At 35.0% G+C, this 22,580-nt stretch overlaps 2 protein-coding genes across 10 annotated transcripts in view; one reads left to right on the top strand and one right to left on the bottom strand.

Annotated features, from left to right (window-relative positions):
* The first annotated feature begins 117 nt into the window (after positions 1–117).
* LOC126820444 (transcriptional adapter 2-beta) lies at positions 118–14,006 on the top strand. 3 transcript variants are annotated; one of them, XM_050548433.2, is made up of 15 exons: positions 122–357; positions 491–550; positions 1,089–1,189; positions 1,848–1,888; positions 2,301–2,351; positions 2,679–2,735; positions 3,410–3,513; positions 4,148–4,220; positions 4,641–4,946; positions 6,308–6,372; positions 9,323–9,369; positions 10,226–10,266; positions 11,075–11,157; positions 11,576–11,638; positions 11,992–14,006. In XM_050548433.2, the coding sequence occupies exons 1-15, from the start codon at positions 265–267 to the stop codon at positions 12,112–12,114; spliced, it is 1,308 nt and encodes a 435-aa protein (XP_050404390.1). In that variant the 5' UTR covers positions 122–264; the 3' UTR covers positions 12,115–14,006. The 3 variants fall into 3 exon arrangements, with proteins under 3 accessions (XP_050404392.1, XP_050404393.1, XP_050404390.1); XM_050548435.2 differs by lacking the exon at positions 11,992–14,006 and having other exon boundaries at positions 118–357; positions 6,308–6,427; positions 11,576–11,644; XM_050548436.2 differs by lacking the exon at positions 11,992–14,006 and having other exon boundaries at positions 119–357; positions 6,308–6,415; positions 11,576–11,644.
* A 1,500-nt stretch (positions 14,007–15,506) lies between these two features.
* The window catches only part of LOC126820413 (papilin), a 164,520-nt gene continuing 157,446 nt past the window's right edge, over positions 15,507–22,580 (bottom strand). For 6 of the 7 annotated variants that reach the window (XM_050548326.2, XM_050548325.2, XM_050548328.2 and 3 more), the window contains 3 exons: positions 20,685–20,957; positions 19,647–19,919; positions 15,507–18,575 (listed from right to left, as the gene is read on the bottom strand). In XM_050548326.2, coding sequence (XP_050404283.2) covers positions 18,445–18,575; positions 19,647–19,919; positions 20,685–20,957 — 677 coding nt within the window. In that variant the 3' untranslated portion in view covers positions 15,507–18,444. The remainder of the gene's footprint in view (positions 18,576–19,646; positions 19,920–20,684; positions 20,958–22,580) is intronic. The other variant, XM_050548327.2, reaches the window with a different exon arrangement.

The following is a 22,580-nucleotide window of genomic DNA, read 5'->3' as shown; positions in this document are numbered from 1 at the left end:
ACTGTTCTATTATCAGTGATTATGACTAAAAAAGGGCCTTATTGTTATCCAAAGTAGGAAATCTGTCATTACTTCCTCGGGCTATATTTAGTAGCAGGAAACGCAAAGGATGCTGGGAGCTGGTGACGTCACGTAAGCTTGCTGAAGACGAAGAAAAGATGGCGAAATTCGGTGATTAGGTGGACTAAATGGCGCAAAAATACCACCAAATCGCTGAATTGCGCCAATATCGCACAGAATCAGACTTAGATTAATCTTTAGGGAATGGCAAAATACGATTGTACGTACTGTAAAGCTGAGAATTTGGGCTACAGAATCGAATGTACGGAATGCCCCGACTTTAACCTTTGTTTACAGGCAAGTATGACGTCACGAGCGATAGCTTGTGTAGTGTGAGCGCTATGTCGGCTAGTGAATATCGAGTTATTTTACCGGCTTCTCGCCGCGTCTATCGCTATCTATTTAAAATGGCCTCTCTCTTCTCTTTCAGTGTTTCTCGTGCGGTGCAGAAATAGGTCAGCACAAGAAAGAACACAGTTATCGTATAGTGGTAAGTTGAAGCAAGCGATATAAATTGTTCATGATTGAAGCCCGCCCATACAGGACGAGCCAATCACAGCATGTCTTATTACAGGTATGGACTGGAATATTGTTGTTGTGATTGACAACATGCACGTGCTTCTCACATGGATTACGGTAATTAACTAGGTCAGGTTTCATGATTAATAAATGAATTATGACAATGGATATTTGAAATCAAAATCATTCTTTTTCACCTGAATTCTTGAATTAATTTTATTTATTAAGTTAAATTACATTTTAATTTTGTCTTTGGAAGTTTGGTCAAGTATTATACATGTAGTCTGATCAAGGCTCACAATGACCATATTGCAGGTACAGGGATTTTACAAAGGCTAAGCCTATTCACCAATCCAGACATTCAGATATCCTGAATAGAAATATTGTTTTAAAAAAAAATAAAAAAATGCAGGTATATTAATTGTCTGGGATAACAGTTGCCATAATTGAAAGTGTCTATGCCATTTAATTTCAATACCATACAATTAAATTTCAAATTTTTCTTTCAGAATGGCAATGGCCCGGCTGCATTTGATACCCCCCGACCCTGGTCTCTAGCTGAGGAACATATGCTGCTTGATGCAGTCGAACAATATGGATTTGGAAATTGGTAAGTATGAATTCTTACTGTTTATATTGCCATGCTTTGGTTAGCATTTCAAGGAAGATATTGTTACATTTTAGGTTTATTCAATTTAACAACGTATTGATACGTTTCAATTTGAGTGGCTATTTGTTTTGAAGTGATTTTGATCAAGTCTTTAAGACTATGGAACACCAGTTTAACTGTACCTTTGACCTTTCCACAATTAAATATATTAAACATATATTATGCAAGAGGTAAATCTGCCTATTGCAGGTCTTTCTTTAGGCCTTAAATGTTAAATAAACTATTAATTAGATATTTATTAACATGTATGATTTTAAACAGATTTGAATCCAATCTGTAATTAAACGGCTGTTAATGATTGACCGTAAAAATGAATAATCAAGATGTTGTTTATTATTGCAACAGCGGTAACAATGACAAACAAGGCTACAGTATTTTTGAAATTTGTTTTTCTCGGCTCAGAGTGAAGTAATCTAACAGACATTTTCAGTATATTCTCTTTACATTATCTAGTTTATAACCATTATAGAGATAACTCTCAGCTCTTTATCCATTCTTCCATAATGCCCCTTTATTGACATTACACAAAATGAGACCCCATCCCAAAACCAACTGGAGCAGTAATTTTGAATACTAACTGTGAGATATATATTTGCAGGGAAGGAACTGCAGGCCATGTTGAAAGTAGGGACATGCAAGGTGAGATAGAAGTTAAATATAAACTCTTCTGACAGGCTTAACAATCAAAGGAATGTCAAATCACTGAAATCAACTTAATCCAATATTATATTTTGACACAAATCGAAGAGGACCACTCCTTTTAACATCTTGTCATTGGCAAGAGATTGTTGTGTCTAGTCATTTGGATGGGATGAAAAACCGAGGTCCTGTGTTCTGAATAAATGTTAGCCATAGCACCAGTCCCTAGCAACAAATTTCCATGTAGCACACCACATGATGTATCGATGCCTGTTTTATTAGCATTACTGGTGCAAAAAAATAAGATGTTTTAAACATTTCATTTCTTAATATGGTTAAAGTACTCAACCACAATTTAACTAGGTTAATGATCGTTCATTGATATTTATAAATTATGATATTTTTGTTTCAGAGTGTGAAGACCATTATGTTACATTCTATGTACAGGGAAACATGGGACGAGGTAATAAGGTCATCAAAATAAAATCAATTGTATATAAATATGTGTGCATGCAAGTAATTATTTTGTTTTTGTAGTTAAGGGGAGACAACTCCATTTAAACTTTTACTGCAATTTTATTGTTTGATGGGTTTAAAGAAAACACTCAGATTATTATTCAAACTAAACCCAAGAATATTGTCAACCTTATGAAAATACAATGTATGTTTATTTCATATTTGAAATGAATGGTTTTATTTCGCCTAATAAACATAATATTGTTTTTCTTTAACCTTGAATTTGTATTAAATTCTATTCAAGGGAGATAACTATATATTTGTATTTTTGTAGAAACATTCCAGTGTGATTCAGGTAATAAGGTGATTGACCACACCTGTCCTGATGGAGGTAAAATTCTTTTATTTACTTTTAATTATACACACTGCATTCGGGAGTCAAAATACCATTACCATTGATAGCAAAATATGTTCAGTCGACAGAGATCAAATATATTTCTTGCTAAGAGAGAGAAAGACAGAAACAGGGTTTAACAAACCAGATCATTCCTGGACTAACTTGTACAATTTTATTTCAATAATCTACTTGCGTGTAGGGGGTCTTTAGCTGTGGGATGAAGCAGGATAGCCTAAAGAAAACCCATGAGGTTAATCCTTGTCACGTGTACAAATATTGGAATTAAAACCATACCCCATGACTCAATGACAGGCGTTATGACCCAAACCGCAACAGTTAGACCATTCGAACACCCAAACCCTTTTGTTACTAATGTCATGGGGAAACCATGTCCAATTTCAAATCTAAAAAAAAATTGTCATTACGGGTAGAACCTTCACCAGTGATTTTCTAGTTTGTGAATCACGAATGGCCAGGTAGGTAACAATGACCAAGTCATTCGTATTAGATGATAAACCATGGTTCTATGTTCACTGGACTTGCATGTAATAGAATTCATGAGAGTTAAAATTCAATGAATAGTAACTGGAATCACTGCTGTTCATAGCACACCATAACCTGCAATGTAGCAAGGTATTATTTGAATATTATATGAATTTCCATTTCAGGTCCTCTGTCACCTAGTATAACAACTGCCTCTAAACCATTAGAATTATCTCTTCAAGAACAACATGATCTCGGTTATATGCCATTTAGAGATGATTTTGAAATTGTAAGTACAAAGCCTATTTTTGTATTATTCCAGTCTACTTGAACTTAATCTGTCTTTGTTTACTTCAATGTATCCTGGTTTAAAAACATTTTTTACAGGGTGTGTTCAGAAATGCACGGTGAGCATGAACTCGGTCCTACTCTATTCCATCCGAAATGCCAACCTCTTCAATATCAGAAATTATGTATGGGAGATAACTCCATTTTATTGAATATGTATGTCAAAACTGAGATTGTACAGAATGAATGTGATTGGGTTATACCATGTCTAGATCTACTCCGTTCCGTCCAATGTAAGAAATTATTTATGTGTAAGATAACTCCCGTTTATTCCATTTGTATGTTGAAACTGAGATTGTTGGGGATGAATTTAATAAGCTATTGTTGATATTTTAGTGAAACTTATATTTTTGTATTTGATCATTTGTTGAATGCTTTATTAGAATTTACGGTAAATATAAAAATAAAATTTATGAGACTGAATGACTCATATTTTATTTTAGGGCTAATTTTCTGTTGGAATTAGCCTTAATATGAACAGGAATATTAAAATGTTTCTAGAACCATTGTATCACCCAACACCATTCTTTTTTTTAAAATTGTCGGTTTTAATATGTGATTATATTTATTTATAGGAGAGTGATAATTGTGCTGAACAACTGGTTAGTGGATGGGGTATAAATTATGATGATGATGAATTAGATATTGGTAAGTTATTTCCTTTAATTATAAAGTAAAATTAAATAGGCTTAAACTGCCTACTATTATGAGAAAGAGCATTTAGTATTGTGGTAAATGGATGTTTAAAGACAGCTTTTGGCATCATGGTAATTGAATGTTTAAGGCCTGTTAATCGGTATTTGCATTTTTCAGAGACTATCAATTGTTCAATGCTTAACAAGGCATTATGCAGGAGCTAAAGTTGTTTCAATTGTTATATAAATGGTTATTTACACTTTTATTCCCATGACAAACCCATAATTAACACTCTGAAGGCATCTATAGAGTAGATGGCTTGGATATTAAGTGAATCACAGACTGCATGATTGATATATCAACAGAAAACATGTATACTTCAATTAACTATGTTATTATTTTTCTAATATAGATATTTTCGTTTGTTTTCAGCTGTGAAAATTAGTAAAGTTGACCAATACAGACTTCGTTTACGTGAACGAGAACGAAGAAAACAAGTGGCTCGTGATTACGGACTTATTGTGGCCGCTTCTTCATTAAACGATAAAAAAAATAAATACAAGAAAAAAATGTCCAAAGACGAACGAGAGTTACAAGACAAGATGAAAGTTTTCAGTCAGTTTCATCCGATAGCAGAACACGAACAAATGTTTGAAAATTTTCAGAAAGAAAAAGAATTAAAATCAAAAATAAAGGAATTAAATGAATTGCGGAAACACGGTATTACATTAATAGACGGTAAGATTGGTTATATTTATTACTAGCAGGATACCCAGCTTTCACTGGTCCCTAAAACATTTACAGAATGATGCTGGTTAATTGGATACCACATGTGTGGTGGTGGATTGCGGCGATGAAGTGTAATGGACAAACGTACATACATACACATCTTTGAATTTATTTATATAGATTGATGTGATGCAGGACGGAGGGGCTGACAAGGAAAGCTGTCTAGTCGTTCGGATGGGACGAAAAACCGAGGTCCCGTGTACACATTGGCGTGCACGTAAAAGATCCCTTGGCAGTTGGAATTCGATATAAGAGTAGGCCGTAGTGCCGCTGTCCGGGCAAAATTTCCCTCATAGCACACTGTATGGCGTATGCCCGTCTTCATTAGCCCAGGTTAGGAGCAGAAAAGTAGGACGTTAAACTCCATTTCATTTCATTTATATAGATTGTTAAGAGATTTATTCAGATGAGTGTCTCATAATATAGAAGGCTGTTGCCAAATTTTTTTTCTGATTCTCCTTGAGGGAGAGTGGTGAATCACTATTTTGATCATTGTGATAATTTCCCCAGGGTTGGTACTTGAGTGAGAAAGTTTCTCGTGGTATTCCATCCTTGTTTCCCCATTGGTCCTGTGTGTACCTTTGGAAGATCTTTGAAGAACCCCTGACAGTTTGAAATTGAAATAAGAGTAGGTGGTAGCGGCACTGTTCAAGCAAAAATTCCTTTATAGGACACTGCATGGCACATGCCCGTATGTTCAAACCGATATCATTTCATTTTCCCATTAAAGAAATCAACTTACTGTTTGATAGTCTCCTCTGATAGACTTCTCTGAGTTCTCTTTTAAGGCTATGTTTTGGAATAAGTGAGAATGATGTCTGTGCCTTGTCTAAGCAGAGTAACAAGCAGTTTGATTGCTAGATGCTCTACCTAGGGCTAAGATTTGCTCAGGGTCACAACTCCAAACCGGAAGTGGTTGGTCATCACAACCAGGCCTATGTTACTCCCCTGTCCAAACTACCCCTATACACCAAATTTCAGCCCAGGGATAGCCTTAGTGTAGCCGCCAACCCTGACCATCACAAATATTAGTATAGACAAGGTTCACACACTCCTTAAAACTCTTTGAAACTGTGATTTCCAATTCTGGAAAATCCGGGGAAAACAAGATTACTCCTTGAAACTTCTGGAAAATTAACATTTGTGGTTTCGCTATATATTTTAAGATAGTCAATGAATGTTTCTTCAATAGTTCATGAGATCGCTGCCGTAAATGTCCTTCATTATGATGTAGAATTCTACATGTTTTGAGTGCACACCCTGATAGATAAATGTACAAGTAATGTATTGATATTTTTATTTTTAATCAGATATTGAAGATTACGAGGAGGATAAATATAAACGCGAGAAAAAGAAAGAGAATCGGGCGAAGATGGTGAGTTTACTTGTCTCTAGCCGATTGATTCCGACAACCAGGCGTAAGTCGTCAAGTAAATAAATCTACAGTTCGTCCATCTTTATATTCACTACTTTTACTTTCTCTTCTACATTTACTACAGCAGATTCTCAAGCATCGTGTAGTCATTGTAACGTTGATGTACATTTGTAAACATGCATGGTTTTTCTTTGTCCGAGATCGCCACCCACTGCATATACAGTAGATGCATGCATGTCTGATGCACTCAATTTTTTTTTTAATATTTATTACGCTTTTGATGAACTTTGATCAGCTTTTAGTGTAAAATATTCATCTCTTCACTTGACATATATGTATATTTCGTTGTAAACTTCTTGATACCTATTTTAAATAGAATTTGAGCCTTCATATCAATTTTTCTATCCATGCTTTTACTTTGCATCTCAGTGTTTTAATATTATTGCTATGTTATTGCTAGTGATTAGACATTTATTGGTTATCGCAGAAAATTAGTAGATAAACGTCACAATATTCTCTTGTGTTTTGCCGAGAAAGTTCCTCAGGATTTTCCAGCCTAGTTTCCCTTGTCAGTGATGCTAGATGAAGTGGTTTCCCCTTGTCAATGGTGATAGACAGAGTGGTTTCCCCTTGTCAGTGGTGCTTGATGGAGTTGTTTCTCCCCCTTGTCAGTGGTGCTTTGATGGAGTTGTTTCCCCCCTTGTCAGTGGTGCTTGATGGAGTGGTTTCCCCCTTGTGAATGATACTTGACGGAGTGATTTCCCCTTGTCAGTGATGCTTGACGAGTGGTGTTTCTTGTCAGTGATGCTTGACGGAGGGAAATGAAATGGGCTTTAACGTCTCACTGTTCTGCTTTCACTGGGCATACACACCATGCAGTGTGCTATAAGGGAAATTTTGGCCAGACAGCCCTACTCTTGTATCAAATTCTGCCAAGGTATCTTTTACATGCACACCAATGTGTACACAGGACCTTGTCGGGCCCTCTGTCCTGCACCACTGATATTGGGGTACCAACCGGAAAATTGTGATGAACTTTCTCGGCCAGCCATAGTCTCAATCACTGAACTGTGACTCCCTGGATGAAGCATAATAGGCACAAACACCACTGTGTGACCAAAATTTGCCTTATACATGTAGCACATGGCTTAGCATACCTGATATCCTTCTTCATCAGTTCAGTTCATGTAGAACAGTAGGATGTAAAACCTGAACTGAATCCATACCATCAACCCAGATTTTTTAGCTCTCTTACACACTTAATTACATCAGAATGATAAATTACTAATAATACAAATAAAGTGTTAAAATAAAAGTGCTAATAAATGAAACCATGATCTGTTCAAAGCCTGCATGTTTATTGATGAAAATATAAAATATAGATGCTTGTACTCATAAGTTGCATTATTAATAGATATTGATTTTTGAATGGGCTTAAAGCTATTTGTATTAAGTTTATTAATTAGTTTTTGTGTGACATACAAGTATTGATTGTAGTCTTTGTCATTGAGTCTGCTGCTGGTATAAAAGGGAAAGTAAAAGTAGATATAAAATGAACGATACAATAGTTTTATAAATATTATTCAAATTTAGTTAATTCCTATTTCTTCTATTTAGAATTTAACGTTTGTTAAAAAAAAAAAATCTTATTTCAAATTTAGAGTTGTATCAGCTCTTTGAATTTATATTCTTTTATTTATTTATTTTTTAATTGAACTTATTCTTTCTTTTTTTAATTTATTTATTTTTGTATTCAAGTCCAGTCTCTGATCATCATTTGAGGGTTTATCAATCCCTTTCTACAAACTTCAATATTGTGAAAGTTAAGTCTCTAAAAGGAATATCCGGTTTCCTCCCAGTGCTAAAGACCCCTACGCACAAGCAAAGTATTGAAATAAAATTGAACCGTATGTTAGTCCCAAAATGACCTAGTTTGTATCAAGTGGATGTAAAACACCATTTCAGGAATATCAGTCCAACAAATGGTTCAATTTGTATGTACAAAAGATATGATCAATTGCATCCTCGAAAGGCATTTTTTATTAGCCTGCAACATAATCTACAAGTACATGTACCATTGGCTTCCTGAATTCTTTTCTTGTTTCAGTGTTAAATAAATCACTTTGAATAAATTATAAATTGGATTAATTCATGAGATTAAGATATTATCCAAAAACTGCAAATGATGGATCAGAAACGTTTAAAAAATTATACAAATGTTTTTTACGTATTTGAAATTTTGTTTTTAGTATTTTCATTAAGTTTATTTGTTTAGTTTACTTTAATTTCTCTGTCCAACCCCGTGGGTTTTCTCCGGGTCCTCCGGTTTCCTCCCACTGCTTAAGACCCCTACGCACAAGCGAATTATGTAAATAAAATTAAACCATATGTTAGTCCCGAAATGACCTAGTTTGTGTCGAGTGGATGTTAAACCCCATTTCTCTCTCTCTTTAATTTCTGATACTATTAAATTCTTTGGGTCTGTGGTAGACTTGAAGGTGGGGGGGGGGGGATTTTATAGTGGTAAACTAAGGCAGCATAGTTTCATATTTAGATTAGATTTATTTATCACAAAGTAAGAAACCTCTCTAAACCTTCAAATATCACTGGATACAGAAAACAGATAACACAACTTTTTTTCTTTTATTATATTTAAGTTTAAACAGTCTTGTAATTATCAATGTCTAATTAAGACATGATTATATATCACATCACCAAAATGAGTCTGGGGTTTGATCAAATTGTTGGAGGAGAAAGATCCTCAGGATCTTCTAGCTTGATATTCCAGGACCTGGCAAGGAACAGTCTAGTATTTTGGATGTTACAAAAAAAAAGTAGGACGTTAAACCCCATTTCATTTTATATTTAATTCTGTGTATTTTTATATTTCATATTGTTTATAACTGGTAAGTCACTGACATTAAATTTACAAATAAGGTTTTTTTTCTAGGGAAGCCTGACCCCAAAAAGAAACTCAACTGTGTCAAAAAAGGCAGAGTAAGTAATCACTGAATAAATTAAAAACATATTCAACATTATGGTACTTAAAATGACTAGTTATCTTTGAATAGTAAATAGTCTGCCAAACCTCATGGGTTTCTCTGGGTCCCCTGGTTTCCTCCCAATGCTAAAGACCCCTACGTGCAAATTGACTGATATTAATATATATTTTTAAAAAAAAACATTTAGAAGTAGATCTGTGAATTGTATCCAGGGGCGGTTTGGGCCATCGGGCGATGGCCCGGGGAGCCGGTCGGACAAAAAAATGACAAAAAATTTTTTGTCCAATTTGTCTAAAAAAAAATTATTTCTGCTGAACATCATAGGAGAGGGGGGGGGGTATTGGAGCGATGATGATCATGTTGTATGTTGCCGGTGGCTTTAACGGGCGGCCACGCCATCACTGGAGTCTGGAATGGGCTGGTATAATAGACTTTCTGGGCCAGGTGTGCTGGGTGTGGGCCGGAATTCGGAATCCTGCATAATATGACGATATGATTTCACAGGTTGATGGTTGTAAATTACTTGCAGGTCGGGGTTTTGGCCTAAATTAATCGATTTATGAGATATACTATTTGACAGAGATTATAATCAGATCTTCCACCAAATCGCATATTTGGAGTTCATTTTTCAAAGCCAAGGGACCCCCCCCCCCCCCCCCCCCCCCCCCCCCCCCGTCCGGGCTCTGCAGTTAGTAAAAGGGGCCGCTCCGACACGGGAGCTCGGGCCGGTTTCCAGCCCCAATCCCCCCCTAATTGTATCAAATATTGGAATAAATTAATTGTAGTTTTGATGTTGTCATATTTTATTTTTCTACATTTGGATTTTGTTAACAATCTTCTTTTTTTTGTAGGGGAAAACTCGAAAAACTCGATATACTCATAGACGACGAAGGTGAGTAAATTATACTTATGAAACTGTCATACATGTCCATTATTGGGTATGATGAAGAAAGTGTCACTTGGAATGAGACCAACAACACTTTGGTGTGTACATTAAGGCACACTTTTTAACTTGTAAATAAGATGAGATTTGGAGGAAATGCTATTGTCTGGACAATTTTCTCTGGGTAGTTTTCCAAGTATCTCAAAGTATTTTGAGAAGGGTTGGATGGCCGAATGGTTTGTGTGTGCTTGCTGTATCATAAGGTCTGTGATTGAGTCAACCTCTTGGGTTTTCTCCGGTTTCCTCCCACTGCTAAAGACCCCTACGCACAAGAAAATTATTGAAGTAAAATTGAACTATATGTTAGTCCCGAAATGACCAAGTTTGTGTCATGTGGATGTTAAACCCCATTTCTCTCTCTCTCTCTGAAGTATTCTGTTTACAAGATGTTATTTGTCACACTTGATCCTTGAACACAATTCATGTCTTAATGCTTCCTAGGGATATAATTTGTGGCATACCAGTTTGTCCATTTCAGTACAATTACCATAGACAGAGGAACATTCTTATTCTTGTTAAGAATAGTAAATATATATGCCAATTAATTTAAGAATGAGCCTGTTTTTTGTAATTTAAGAATAAGCCAATTAAATGTAATTTTTTAAAAAAACCAAACTAACTTAATCATTTTGTACCACAATATTGCTGTTCAAGTAGCAGACCGTATGCAGACTGTCGTACATGTAGAATGGGACAGTATTGTACATGTTACTTCACATCTTTATTGCAAGTCATCAACAATATTTTGTATTTTCAGAAAACAAAGATGAGGAAGTGAGAATTGAGACAAGGTCGACCAGTCAGCCAGGTTATGATTTGATATCAGATCGTGAGAAAAAGGTAGATTTGGCTTTCAATATTTTCTAACTTTAGTTTTGACGTTCCGAAAAATTAAAACTATTAAACAATTCGTCAGCTGTGTTTCAACTTACGTTTGTGACGTATTTGGGGATGTTGTGCTGTGATGTGTAATGGGGTGGGTGGCCAATTGATCTAAAACATGATTTTAAATCACAAGTTTCGTTACTGAGTCACGTGGCATGATTTTGACCCCAAGACATGTACGTTACAAGGACTAAGGCCTGTCTAACCTTATGGGTTGTCTCTGGGTCCTCCTGTGTGTTGAGCAGACTTTTAAGCCTAATTCTCATAAAGGTTGTACTGCAGGTAAAAGAATTCCACATAGAATTTAGCAGAAACAATGTTATGTAAATTTATATGAATAAAAGATATAATAGACATGTATTTTATATTTCAGCTGTGTATTTCTATAGGCATGTCACCAGCCAATTATATGACAATTAAAACTTGTATTATAAAGGTAAATATTCTACTTTTGCTTTATTGTAACAGCTAAATCTGTCTAATGGAGGGGCCATAATCAAGAAAACTTAAAACTAAAATATTTTATGAAAGCAGCATTTTCATTAGTTGAGAGCTAACATTTATGGTCTGACTTTAGCGCTCAACCAATCAACAATCAGCATTCTTAAAATATTTTAGTTTTCATGAATTCAATCTTAGCTCGATTAGAAATAAACTGCAAGAGCTGGATAATAATTGATTCAAAGGCACATTTCAAGCTTTTGTTCGTATGTGCGAGTAGATAAGTTCCGTATTATTAACAAAATGTTAAACCCCATTGTTTTAACTTACCTTCTTGTATATTTGTAGGATTATTTACAGCGACGCCAAGGTTTACCTGTCAAGATTCGATATCCAAACGGTATGGACAAAACGCATCGACGTAAAATTATGAGTTTCCTCACGGACAATGGCTGGATTGGGGTCACATGATCACAATACTTAGCATTGTGGGTAAACAGTAATATATCAACAGCTGGGGCTGGCCGAGTTCTGCTCAAAATGTCTTCTGCATTCTGATTGGTAAACAGAAGTGTCACCGACTCTGATTGGCTGAATGATGTGATTTTCCGAAAGAGTACATATATATGCGATTGAACGTCGAGAAAAAATATGTCTAAAGAAATTGAATCATAATAGTGACTTCCACGGATAATACATACAGCTAGTTGACGTTAAATGTGTGTGCGACGTGTCGTAACTTTTGATTGGTCGATGTCGATTTTAACCTTTGACCTTCTCTCATAATTCATCACTTCATCTTTCATCAAAAGATTTTTAATCCGAAGAAAAGAACATTTTTTAAAACTCATTTGTTATTTTTTCTTTTTTTATTTTCTATTCATTTCTTGGCGTTTATGATCGTTTAGGAATCTTTAAATCCTATCCTGCTCAACCACACACACTGTAATGATTGTATAGATTATTAGGATGAGTAGGATATGATCTAATCTCTGTTTCTCCAAAGACGAGAGTTATCCTCCCATGATGAGTGTTAAGTTATTTCCCTTGATAACACTGCCTATTTTATATTGAGAGTTACACAGACTCGGTGTTATGAATGTATCTGTCTGGATTATAAGATCTATTGTGCGTGTGTGTGAAAGGTTATCCAGTAAGTATATAATATAATTTATTTGAAGCGTAAGTTATTTAAGACTGGATGATATATTATTATTATATATTATATATTCATTATTGTATGTATGTATGAACAGTAGTTATAGTTATTTTGTAAGAAACGGAATCAAGTGCTTTAAAACTTTAAGAATATATTTTACAACTACGCAATATTGGTCACAAAAAAAATCCCTTTTGTCCACCATTGTCATCCATTGTTTTATTTTCTTGCTACTGAGTTTCGGCCAAGAATTCGCAAAAGACTTAACTCTGCTGATTAATTAACATTTGAAACAAAAATAATGGTATTTTCACTATATCCAAGAGTATTGAAATGGAAACATTCTGCCTATATTTTGGGAAAAAGTTTTAAAGCTGTTGGTTTTCTGGTTTCTATGGTTACTTTGTTGTTACAATGATAATAATAATACATATAGTTTCTTTGTTTATGTATAATTGTTGATTCACCAAGAACGTGATGGTCTCATTCTTCTGTTATAACTTGTTTATGCATAGGGCTGCTGAAATAACCTTTTAAGAACAATGTCCATTACAGAAATAGAATCTGATGCTTTAACTGTTATTATTTATGCAAGCCTAATCAGATTGTTTCCATGCCATTTAATATTAAACCGGGAAATCTACTTTTCTATAAAATACAACTTTTGTTTATAACTAGGATTCATAATCAATCCTAAACCAATTGATGCTCAGTAATAATGCCAAATCAATTTAACGATTAGTTCCTCAGGTTCATAATGTCAGACACTGTCTAACCGAGGTCATGTTGGTGTGCATGTAATGTAAATGGAAAAGTGACTTTCAGGGCAAAATTACCCTCATAGTGTATGCCCTTCTCGCTAGCGAGGTTAGCGTACAAAAGTAAGACAATAAACTCCATATTAGAAAGTTGGTAACTTGAAATTACCAGATATAGAATGTAATTCCAGCGCAGCTTTACCACTGATTAATTGTATGTTGTACATACTACATATTTACTGGTGAATACCATATTTTACAGTCATTAACAATAAACATATGTCTTGATAAAAGTTGGAAATAAGTGTGCTATGTATTAATTGTGTAAAGGGAAGTAACTGTACTGTGTTATTGTATAAAGGGAGATCAGCAAGGGAGACTGTTAATTGTGTGTAAATTGTAAATAAAAACAGCTAAATAATAAAAATTTAAATGAAAACAATTAATATTGTGTTAGATTCAATCTGATTAGTGAAATGACATTAGTGGTCTGATACCAGATGTCATAAGAAATGATATTACTAATATTAGTTGTCTCATACCATATGAAATGACAATAGTTGTCTGATACCGGGTCAGCAAAATAATAGGTTTGCTTGCCAGTTATAAAGACCCATATGCTCTAGGAAATCATTGAAATAAAAATACAAAATGATAGTCCCAAAATGACCTATTTTGTGTCGAACGGTTGTTAATCCCCATTACTCTTTCCTTTGTCAAAAGAAATTTAATTCAAGAGATTGGACAGATTCAGACATTTTCAAAATAATTAAATATTTGCTCTGTTTATCAACCAGACTTACTGATGCTGTCTGTAGGCTTTGGCATGACACTCTGAAGACCGGTATGTCCAGAACATTTTGGCCCCGAGTTCACAAAGCATTCTCAGACTTAAATTAAGAATTTACTCAACTTTCAATCACTGTTTATGAGAAATATCTGATCCAGAAACACAAAATTTTGCACGTAAGATTCGTATTGATGTATTTGATACATTAATACAACAAAAGTTTTATAGTTGAAATAAGACGAAAAATTTTGAGTAACTTAAATCTGAGAATGTTTTGTGAACTCGGGGCAAGTTGGAATCCGACAGAAATTTACCCCCTCCCCCATTCCCAAAACATATAATGTGCAGGTATATTGTCATAAAATAAAAAGTTTTGCAAGTTCTTGCGCTGACAGGAGAGTGGGTGGTTGAGTCAAGTGGTGTACTGTGTAGGCGTTTGATCATAATTTTAAAGCATCAGTTCGATCATTTGAGTCAAATGGCGAAATAAAATTATGTGATATGCTATTCCTGAAATGACCTAGCTCGTATAGAGTGGATATCTAAACCAATTTCAATAATTTGAGACAATCATTTCCCTAGTTATCCCCCTTGGAGTGTAATTGCGGGGTAGGGGTCTTTGGTGTGGGAGAAAACTCACGAGGTTGGACAGGCGACCCTTGTCACCCTTCTCCTTGTCACGTTCAAGTAGGGACCAAAACCACGCCAGTTGACTCAGTGACAGACCTTAAGATGCAACACGCACGCGCTAACCATTCGGTCATCTACCCCCACCCCGCAGTGAAAGAAAGAACCCTATTGATTAAAGAGAAAACCCTAATGATAAAGTTAAACCATTGGCATTAGTTTGTTCCCTGGTCCCAAAGCTCTGGATTTCAACCAAATTTCTCAGGTATGTAGCTTTGAAGGTAATTAATCAGAATTGTTTAGTCCTATTTTCCAGTCTTGTCTAAATGGCCTGGAATTTACCAGGCTAAAGAATTTACATGTCAGTTAAAAGAAATTTAAATCGATGTAAAAATCTTTAAATAGTGATTTTTAAATTGAGATAATGTTCTTTTTGTATATTGACTGTGATGTAATACCCGACAAATTGACTGACAAAATTGTGAAGTGAATGCCCAGGAAAAGAACAAAATCACAAAAGACAAAAAAATAGAATTTAGAAAAAGTTTATTTACACTTTATTCTAGACAAAAAATATTCAGTATAAAAAAAAAGAAATGAACTATAATGACATCATATCTATTTATAGTACAATGGAGGATGTGCTTACTCAAGAACACCCATTAACACTTCTCAGTTTACATTCAATTGTACTTCTATATTAACCCCCTTGTATCTAGTTGATCTAGGTTACAAACAAAACAACACAGGCGGATTATCAAATTATTTCAATGCTAAAGTTATTATTCAAATGCTATTTGAAGGTAAATTCAAATGCTATTTGAAAATCCTCCAAGTTATATGAATAGTCATTATTCAAATGATATTCAAGTATTTTAAGCAATAATTCAAATGCTAGTTGAAGTAAAATTTGAATGCTATTTGAAGTTATTATTCCAATATTTGAATATTCTCTCAGTTATTATTCAAACACTATTCAAATATTTTCAATTCACTTAAACTATTTTTTATATAATTTTATATGTTTATACATTAGAAATTCTTAAAATAACTATAGTTGATTTTATTTAATTAATATTATGGTAGTAAATATTTCATCCCAGAAGAAAAAACAGATTAAAAATTCTATTAATCGTAATTGACACTGAATAATGAATGCTAAAAAAACCCCAAACAGTTTGAACGGACTTAAAACAGTATTCAAATTTGAATATTCAAATATCTGTGTGAGCTTTACATACAAAACAGAAAATAATTAATTTCTATGAACTAAAAGAATGTTTAAATATTTAGATTTGATAAATACCAAACACTACACCAACTACTTTAAAACAGAAAATCTATACCAGCTAGAATGTTAAAATTTTCAAAAATACAATATGGCAGGTCACATTGAAATAACACTGACATCATGTGACGACACTGAGAAAGTTGCTCAGCCATAGTGGCATGATGGATGGTCGCTCTCTCTATATCATATTATTGAAGAGTCTGGGAACCTTAAAATGGTAAATTTTGTGCCTTTAATTGATGGCACGCCCTTAGAGGGGATGGTGTACAGAGCTAAGGGACACACTCCCTACTGCAGTCCTTACTTCTTACCCCTATTTCAGAATATTTTATTTTTTAAGCCTAAACACAAAAAAAACTTTGATTAAAAGCAAAGGGTATTATAAGATAAATAAGATGATTTTAGATATTCTATTAAGTTAAATTTCAACAATAAGTTTTACAATTTTAATTTCTCGATACAAGATGTATGTTTTGTTTGTTGACAAGTATGTAAAATCATTATAATATATGTATAAAACGATTAAGGCACAATGATACTGGTAAGCTATTTAGTACGTTTCTTTAATCAATGATCTAAAAGGGTAAGTAACCATAAAAAAACTGAATTTATCATTTTCAATAGTATTTTCCTGACAATGTGTAATATTGTCAAGGCTTAATTCATGCTAAAATGTTCTCAAACTGATAATTTAACATTTAATTAAGAAAACAAAACCAAAATATTAATGGTTAGCAATCTTCTGGCGATAAAAGGCTTTAAAGATTTAATAAATATTTGAGGTTAAAAAATTGATGATATCTCCAATACTAATCGGGACTGGCCATATATCCTGAGAATATTTAAATGCAATAGAATATAATTCACTTGTAAACATACATATCTTATTTTGAAACAATATTTCTGAATTTGTAAATATTTGAAGTCTTTTAAAAGATGGATGAATAAAATATGAAGGGGCACTGCTGAACGTTTATATGAACAATAAGATAGTATATATATAAATACATACAGTGTTTATAGAAATAGATAGATATTGTTTAAACCTTAATAATAAACTTACTAACAGCATGGTATATAAAATCTATTTATAGATATTCTTCTTGTATCATGACTACCAAGAAAAATCTGTTTCTTTAGATACACATATTAAAAAGTTTATTTCTATCTCTTTGCAAAAAAAACTAATTTAACAAAAAAAGGTACAGATTTGAGATTTTTCTTGGAGGCAGACAGGACTATGAATGTTGGTGCACGTTTAAGAAGACATTAGAACTTTTAACCAGAAAATACAAGTACATGTAATTAATTTCATATAATATATTATTCAAAATAATCACAGACTTGGATAATTATCGAAACTCTGAAGGACTGGATGATTTAGATCAAAGCAGTGATAATGAACATTCACTGAACATTTTGAAAACTGTGATGACAAATACCTCAGCGAGCAATTGATAAACATCTCCTTAAGCAATTAAGAAACATCTCCGTGATGAATTCAGAAACACCTCTGCAATTAATTGAGAAACATCTCTGAGATGAATTTACAGACGAGTGTCTAATATTTTTGAGAACTTTTAATACCATTGTACTATGAAAGAGATCTATCCCGATATAACCTTATGGTCAAATCATGGCAACTAAAACACGTATGAGCACACTATATAAACATGCCAAGTTTCATGTTGAACATACTCAAATTGAAAGAGAGTTAGGGTTTATTTTTTAACAGCATCGACCCTAGAACAACTAAAACAATTATTAAATTTGTTGGTTCAAAAAAATTTTTTTTCACGATAACAGACCAGCAAAGATCTCCAGTTCTAATGCCTCTTTAAAGTAATGAGATGTGAAAAATACAAAAGATAGAAAATATAAATAATAATAATAATAATAATAACAATTAAATTACTATCGCTATCCTTTCAAATATAACCTACACAAACTACGAAACAAATTCCTAAAACTAACTTTTTTTTTACAAACATTATCTACAAAACAATAAATGAGCACCAAAATGGAGGATTGAGGTAGGCAGCAGACGTGATAATTTTCCCGCCCCAAAAGCATTTTTCATTTTTTTTCATCACCAAAAATAAAAAAAACATCATTGTCAGCCACCTTGTATTGCTTAGATAGTTACTATGACAACAACACATAAACTGCTACATCATCACAAAAATGCGCGGGAAGAACACGATTTACAGCACATCTTACTAAATGTACGATGTCCACACAAACGACCTGTTACAATTAGTTTACAATTCATAGCGCTCACAGAATCCTCACATTTTTCACTTTGGTCTGAAATGTGAAAAAACAATATCATTTTACCTTCTATTAAAAACAATATCTGATTTTATCTGTTTGTCTTTCAAAGCTACCATGGGAAAAGGGTAATTTTTAGCCTGGTTGGACGGAGCAGGCTGGTTGTGGTGGAGATAAGACTAGTTGAGGTGATAAAGCTGGTTATGGAGGAGATCAGCCTAGGTGGGAAGATTTGACCAGTTCTGGAGGGATTAGGCTGGTTATTGAGGAAATCAGGGCCATTGAGATCAGGCTGCTTGTGTAGGAGATCAGACTGGGTTGGGAAGGAGGTCAGGAATGTTGTAGTCGTAATCGGCTTGGTGGAGAGATCAGGCTCGGTGGAGAGGAGATCAGGCTCGGTGTGCGGATCAGACCAGTTTGGGAGGAGATCAGGCCAGATGTGGTGGAGATCAGGAGGATTGTAGAGGAGATATGCCTAGTTGGAGAGGTCAGGCTGGTAGGGGAAAAGATCAGCCTTGCTGTGGAGGAGATCAGGCCAGTTGTGGAGAAGATCAGTCTGACTGGGCCAGTTGGAGAGGAGATCAGACCAGATGGAGAAGAGATCAGTGAGATCAGGCCAGACAGACCAGTTGGAGAAGAGAACAGGTTGGTTGGGGAGGAGATCAGACCAGAAGGGAAGATCAAGCTGGTTGGAGACGAAATCAGGATGGTCAAGGAGGAGATCAGGACAGTTGTGGAGGAGATCAGGATAGGTGAGGAGGAGATCAGACAGTTGGGAGATCAGGTCAGGTTTGGAGACCAGGACAGTTGGGGAGATCAGGCTGGTTGGAAAAGAGATTAGAATAGGTGTGGAGGAGATCAGTCTGTTTGGAAAAGAGATTAGGACAGGTGTGGAGGAGATCAGGCTGGTTGGACAAGAGATCTAATCGGTTGGGGAGATCAGGTCAGATGGAGAGGAGATCATGCCAGTTGGGGAGGAGATCAGGTCTGTTGGACAAGATAATTAAAGACCACATTTCTGGGATGCACATTATGTTGATCTACCTTCATTGCATTTGACCTACATAACCTTATACACAGATAACCGTTGACCCCTAGTTGACCTACCTTCATGTTTAACTTGGATCGTTGTAACTGCTTCCTGCCTCTGTATACCATTATCTGCGACACATCTATAAACACCAGAATCATCAATGGTAGCCTGGCGTATAATCACCTCCATTCCCCGAACAAAAACATTTGACGATTCAACCAGATCCTCCATATCTTTCTTCCAGGACACCACAGGACGTGGGAACCCAGTTACCACACATTTCAGACGGATTTCACCTCCTTCGTTCACCTTGCCTCTGTGTCTCTCAATCCTAGCTGTAACGGTTTCTAGAAAGGGCAAAGGGCAAAATAGGGTTAAAGGTCACATCACCATAAAATAGACATCAGGGTTCATTGTTAATAAAATGTTATTTGGAACCAAGTCTTGAAAGAAACATTTTATGACATGATTTAGTGGGGGCATGCCCATCCATGGTTTAATGTTAAAATGAATTATCAGCTGGAGGTTAAAGGACCTTTCTGTCTTTAGACCCGAATCAAAGGGTTGATTTTTGAAATTTGAGAATCAACAGATTGGGGAACCATTCCGTTAATATTAAATTGCAATATCAACTTACGGTTAAGGGACCATTCAGTTTAAAAGAACATAATAAAAAGACTAAGGGACCATTCTGTTCATGCAAAATGCAATATTAGCTAAAGTCGTTCGATTCTGACACAATTCTTAACTGATCACATTTCAGCACTGAATTCTTTATTTTTGGTTCGGTTCTGATCAGGATGTGGCATGGATTGCTTAGTTAAAGTTTGGACAAACATTTCCAATATCTATTTATCCTGTAAACCTATAAATTATAGGAACCCATTCAAATGAATTAGTTATTACAACATTTTTCAAATTCTTGAAGAGAAAAACAAAAATAACAATGTTAACATATTAGTTAATTTAGTTAATTTCTAACGACATTAAACATTCCATATCATGCATATCTGCTTGTACGTCACATGGGAAAGTCCTGTACTGTAAGACTGCTTATTCATTTCAATGAACCTGAAACGTAAAACACTTGGATATCCAGACGTTCATCTTACCTCTAACCTCTAACTTAATTGTACGTCTGGTTGTTCCGCCTACACCATTCTCTGCTCGACATTCATAATATCCCATATCTTTCGCTTTGGCACTTAGAATTATCATAGTGCCATTATTATACACATTGTAACGGCCCTTAGATTTAATTGGGCGTCCATCTTGGTACCATGTGACTCTCGGTTTTGGACTCCCATATGCCTGACAATGTAAGAAGGCGTTCTCTGCTGGTTTGATGGCAATCATTTTTGGACCTGGTAGAATTCTTAGTGGAGCTGATTTAAAATGAACAATGGGGTGTTAAAAAAAAATAAATCAAAATCACAAATAACCAATCAAAACAATGATTACATCAAGGTGTTTGCTAGCCAGCTTGGAAAAACTTTTATCAATATTTTGCTGTAGTCAAGCAATCAGCGTAGTAGACTGTCAGCTGTAGTTGAGCAATAACGGCAGTAGACTGTCAGCTGTAGTCGAGCAATTAAAGCAGTAGACTGTCAGCTATAGTAGAGCAATCTGGGTAGTAGACTGTCAGTTGTAGTCGAGCAATCAGGACAGTATTGTCAGCTGTAATCAAGCAATCAGGGCAATAGACTGTCAGCTGTAGTCAAGCAATCAGGGCAGTAGACTGTCAGCTGTAGTTAAGTAATCAGGGCAATAGACTGTCAGCTGTAGTTGAGTGATCAGGGTAGTAGAATGTCTCGAGTCTGTATCCCGATGTCAGCCGAGAAGAATGCCAGGATTTTCCAAGTCTGGTTCTAAGTTGTCAGGGTGGCGAGAGATAGCGAGAGAAATAGAGTTTAACGTCCACTTGACACAGACTAGGCCATTCCGGGACTAAAAGTAACATATGGTTCAATTTTATTCCAATAATATGCTTTCGCGTACAGGTCTTTAGCAGTGGGAGGAAACCGGAGGACCCAGAGAAAACCCACAATGTTAAACAAACAACCCTACTCCTTGTCACATTCAAGTGGGGAATCGAAACCCACACCACTTGACGTCACTCACATGCATTAAACCATTCGGCCAACCAATCCCCCCTGTCAGGGTGGCACCTGTTGGGCTGACAACCGTAATGTTACTGTGTTGCCTAGTTATTAAGGTGGGATGAGTCCATTCGTGTACACATTGACATGCCAATGAAAGAACCCTTGACAGTTCATTCAACAGTAATTGGAAACACCACTGTCTGAGCAAAATTCATTTGCCTAGCATTCTATGTTAGTCCAATAGAAGTATTGTGTTGACGTTGAGTAAAAAATATGGACTTATTCCAATTATCACCTACGAATCTAGTTTACAGATTGTCTGACTACACCTTGATGACATCATATACAAGACAAGAAAATAATTACAAGGGTTCATGTTATTAAAATTAAAACTTGCAAGCAACATTTTATTTTGAATGAATTAGTCATATTCAACACGATGCATGACATGCTACCTGAAAATCGTTAAAGCAGAAATTGCAAATTTTTAAGTTATATTTTTAAAATTTATTAAAATAAAGCCTGAAAATAGATGGTATCCATAAACAGTCCTATAATTCACTATTGCCAGCTGAGAAATTGGCAAAAATATCATTTTCCTCTTCATTTTCAAACGTTTGAAAAAAGCTACTCCATGGTGGAGAATAGAAAACAAGGGAGGTAATTGCGAGGTAATTGTGTTATTATTTCCTGTGTAAATGAGTTTTAAGTGTGAGAGTTTTAAGTGTGAGAATGACACCTATGATCGTATAATTGTGAGTTGACAACCTATTGAGCAAAAGACATAGAAATAATTACGTTTTGACTTTCTTAGAAAATTTGCAATTTCCGCTTTAAACAAATGTTTTAGTAGTTAGATATAGACAACTAGACCATAAGTCTGCCTTAAATTGGAAAACATTGAGC

Source organism: Patella vulgata, chromosome 5 (assembly GCF_932274485.2).
Source record: "Patella vulgata chromosome 5, xgPatVulg1.2, whole genome shotgun sequence".
In the NCBI taxonomy this organism is placed as follows: domain Eukaryota; kingdom Metazoa; phylum Mollusca; class Gastropoda; family Patellidae; genus Patella; species Patella vulgata.
This window is presented reverse-complemented; position numbering and strand designations above follow the sequence as displayed.

Bases quoted from the DNA above. Each gene is read 5' to 3' on its own strand.
- LOC126820444 (XM_050548433.2), top strand. From the start codon at position 265: ATGGCAAAATACGATTGTACGTACTGTAAAGCTGAGAATTTGGGCTAC. The intron at 3,514-4,147 runs GTAAGTACAAAG...ATTTATTTATAG, and splicing joins TTAGAGATGATTTTGAAATT to GAGAGTGATAATTGTGCTGA. The intron at 10,267-11,074 runs GTGAGTAAATTA...TTGTATTTTCAG, and splicing joins TATACTCATAGACGACGAAG to AAAACAAAGATGAGGAAGTG.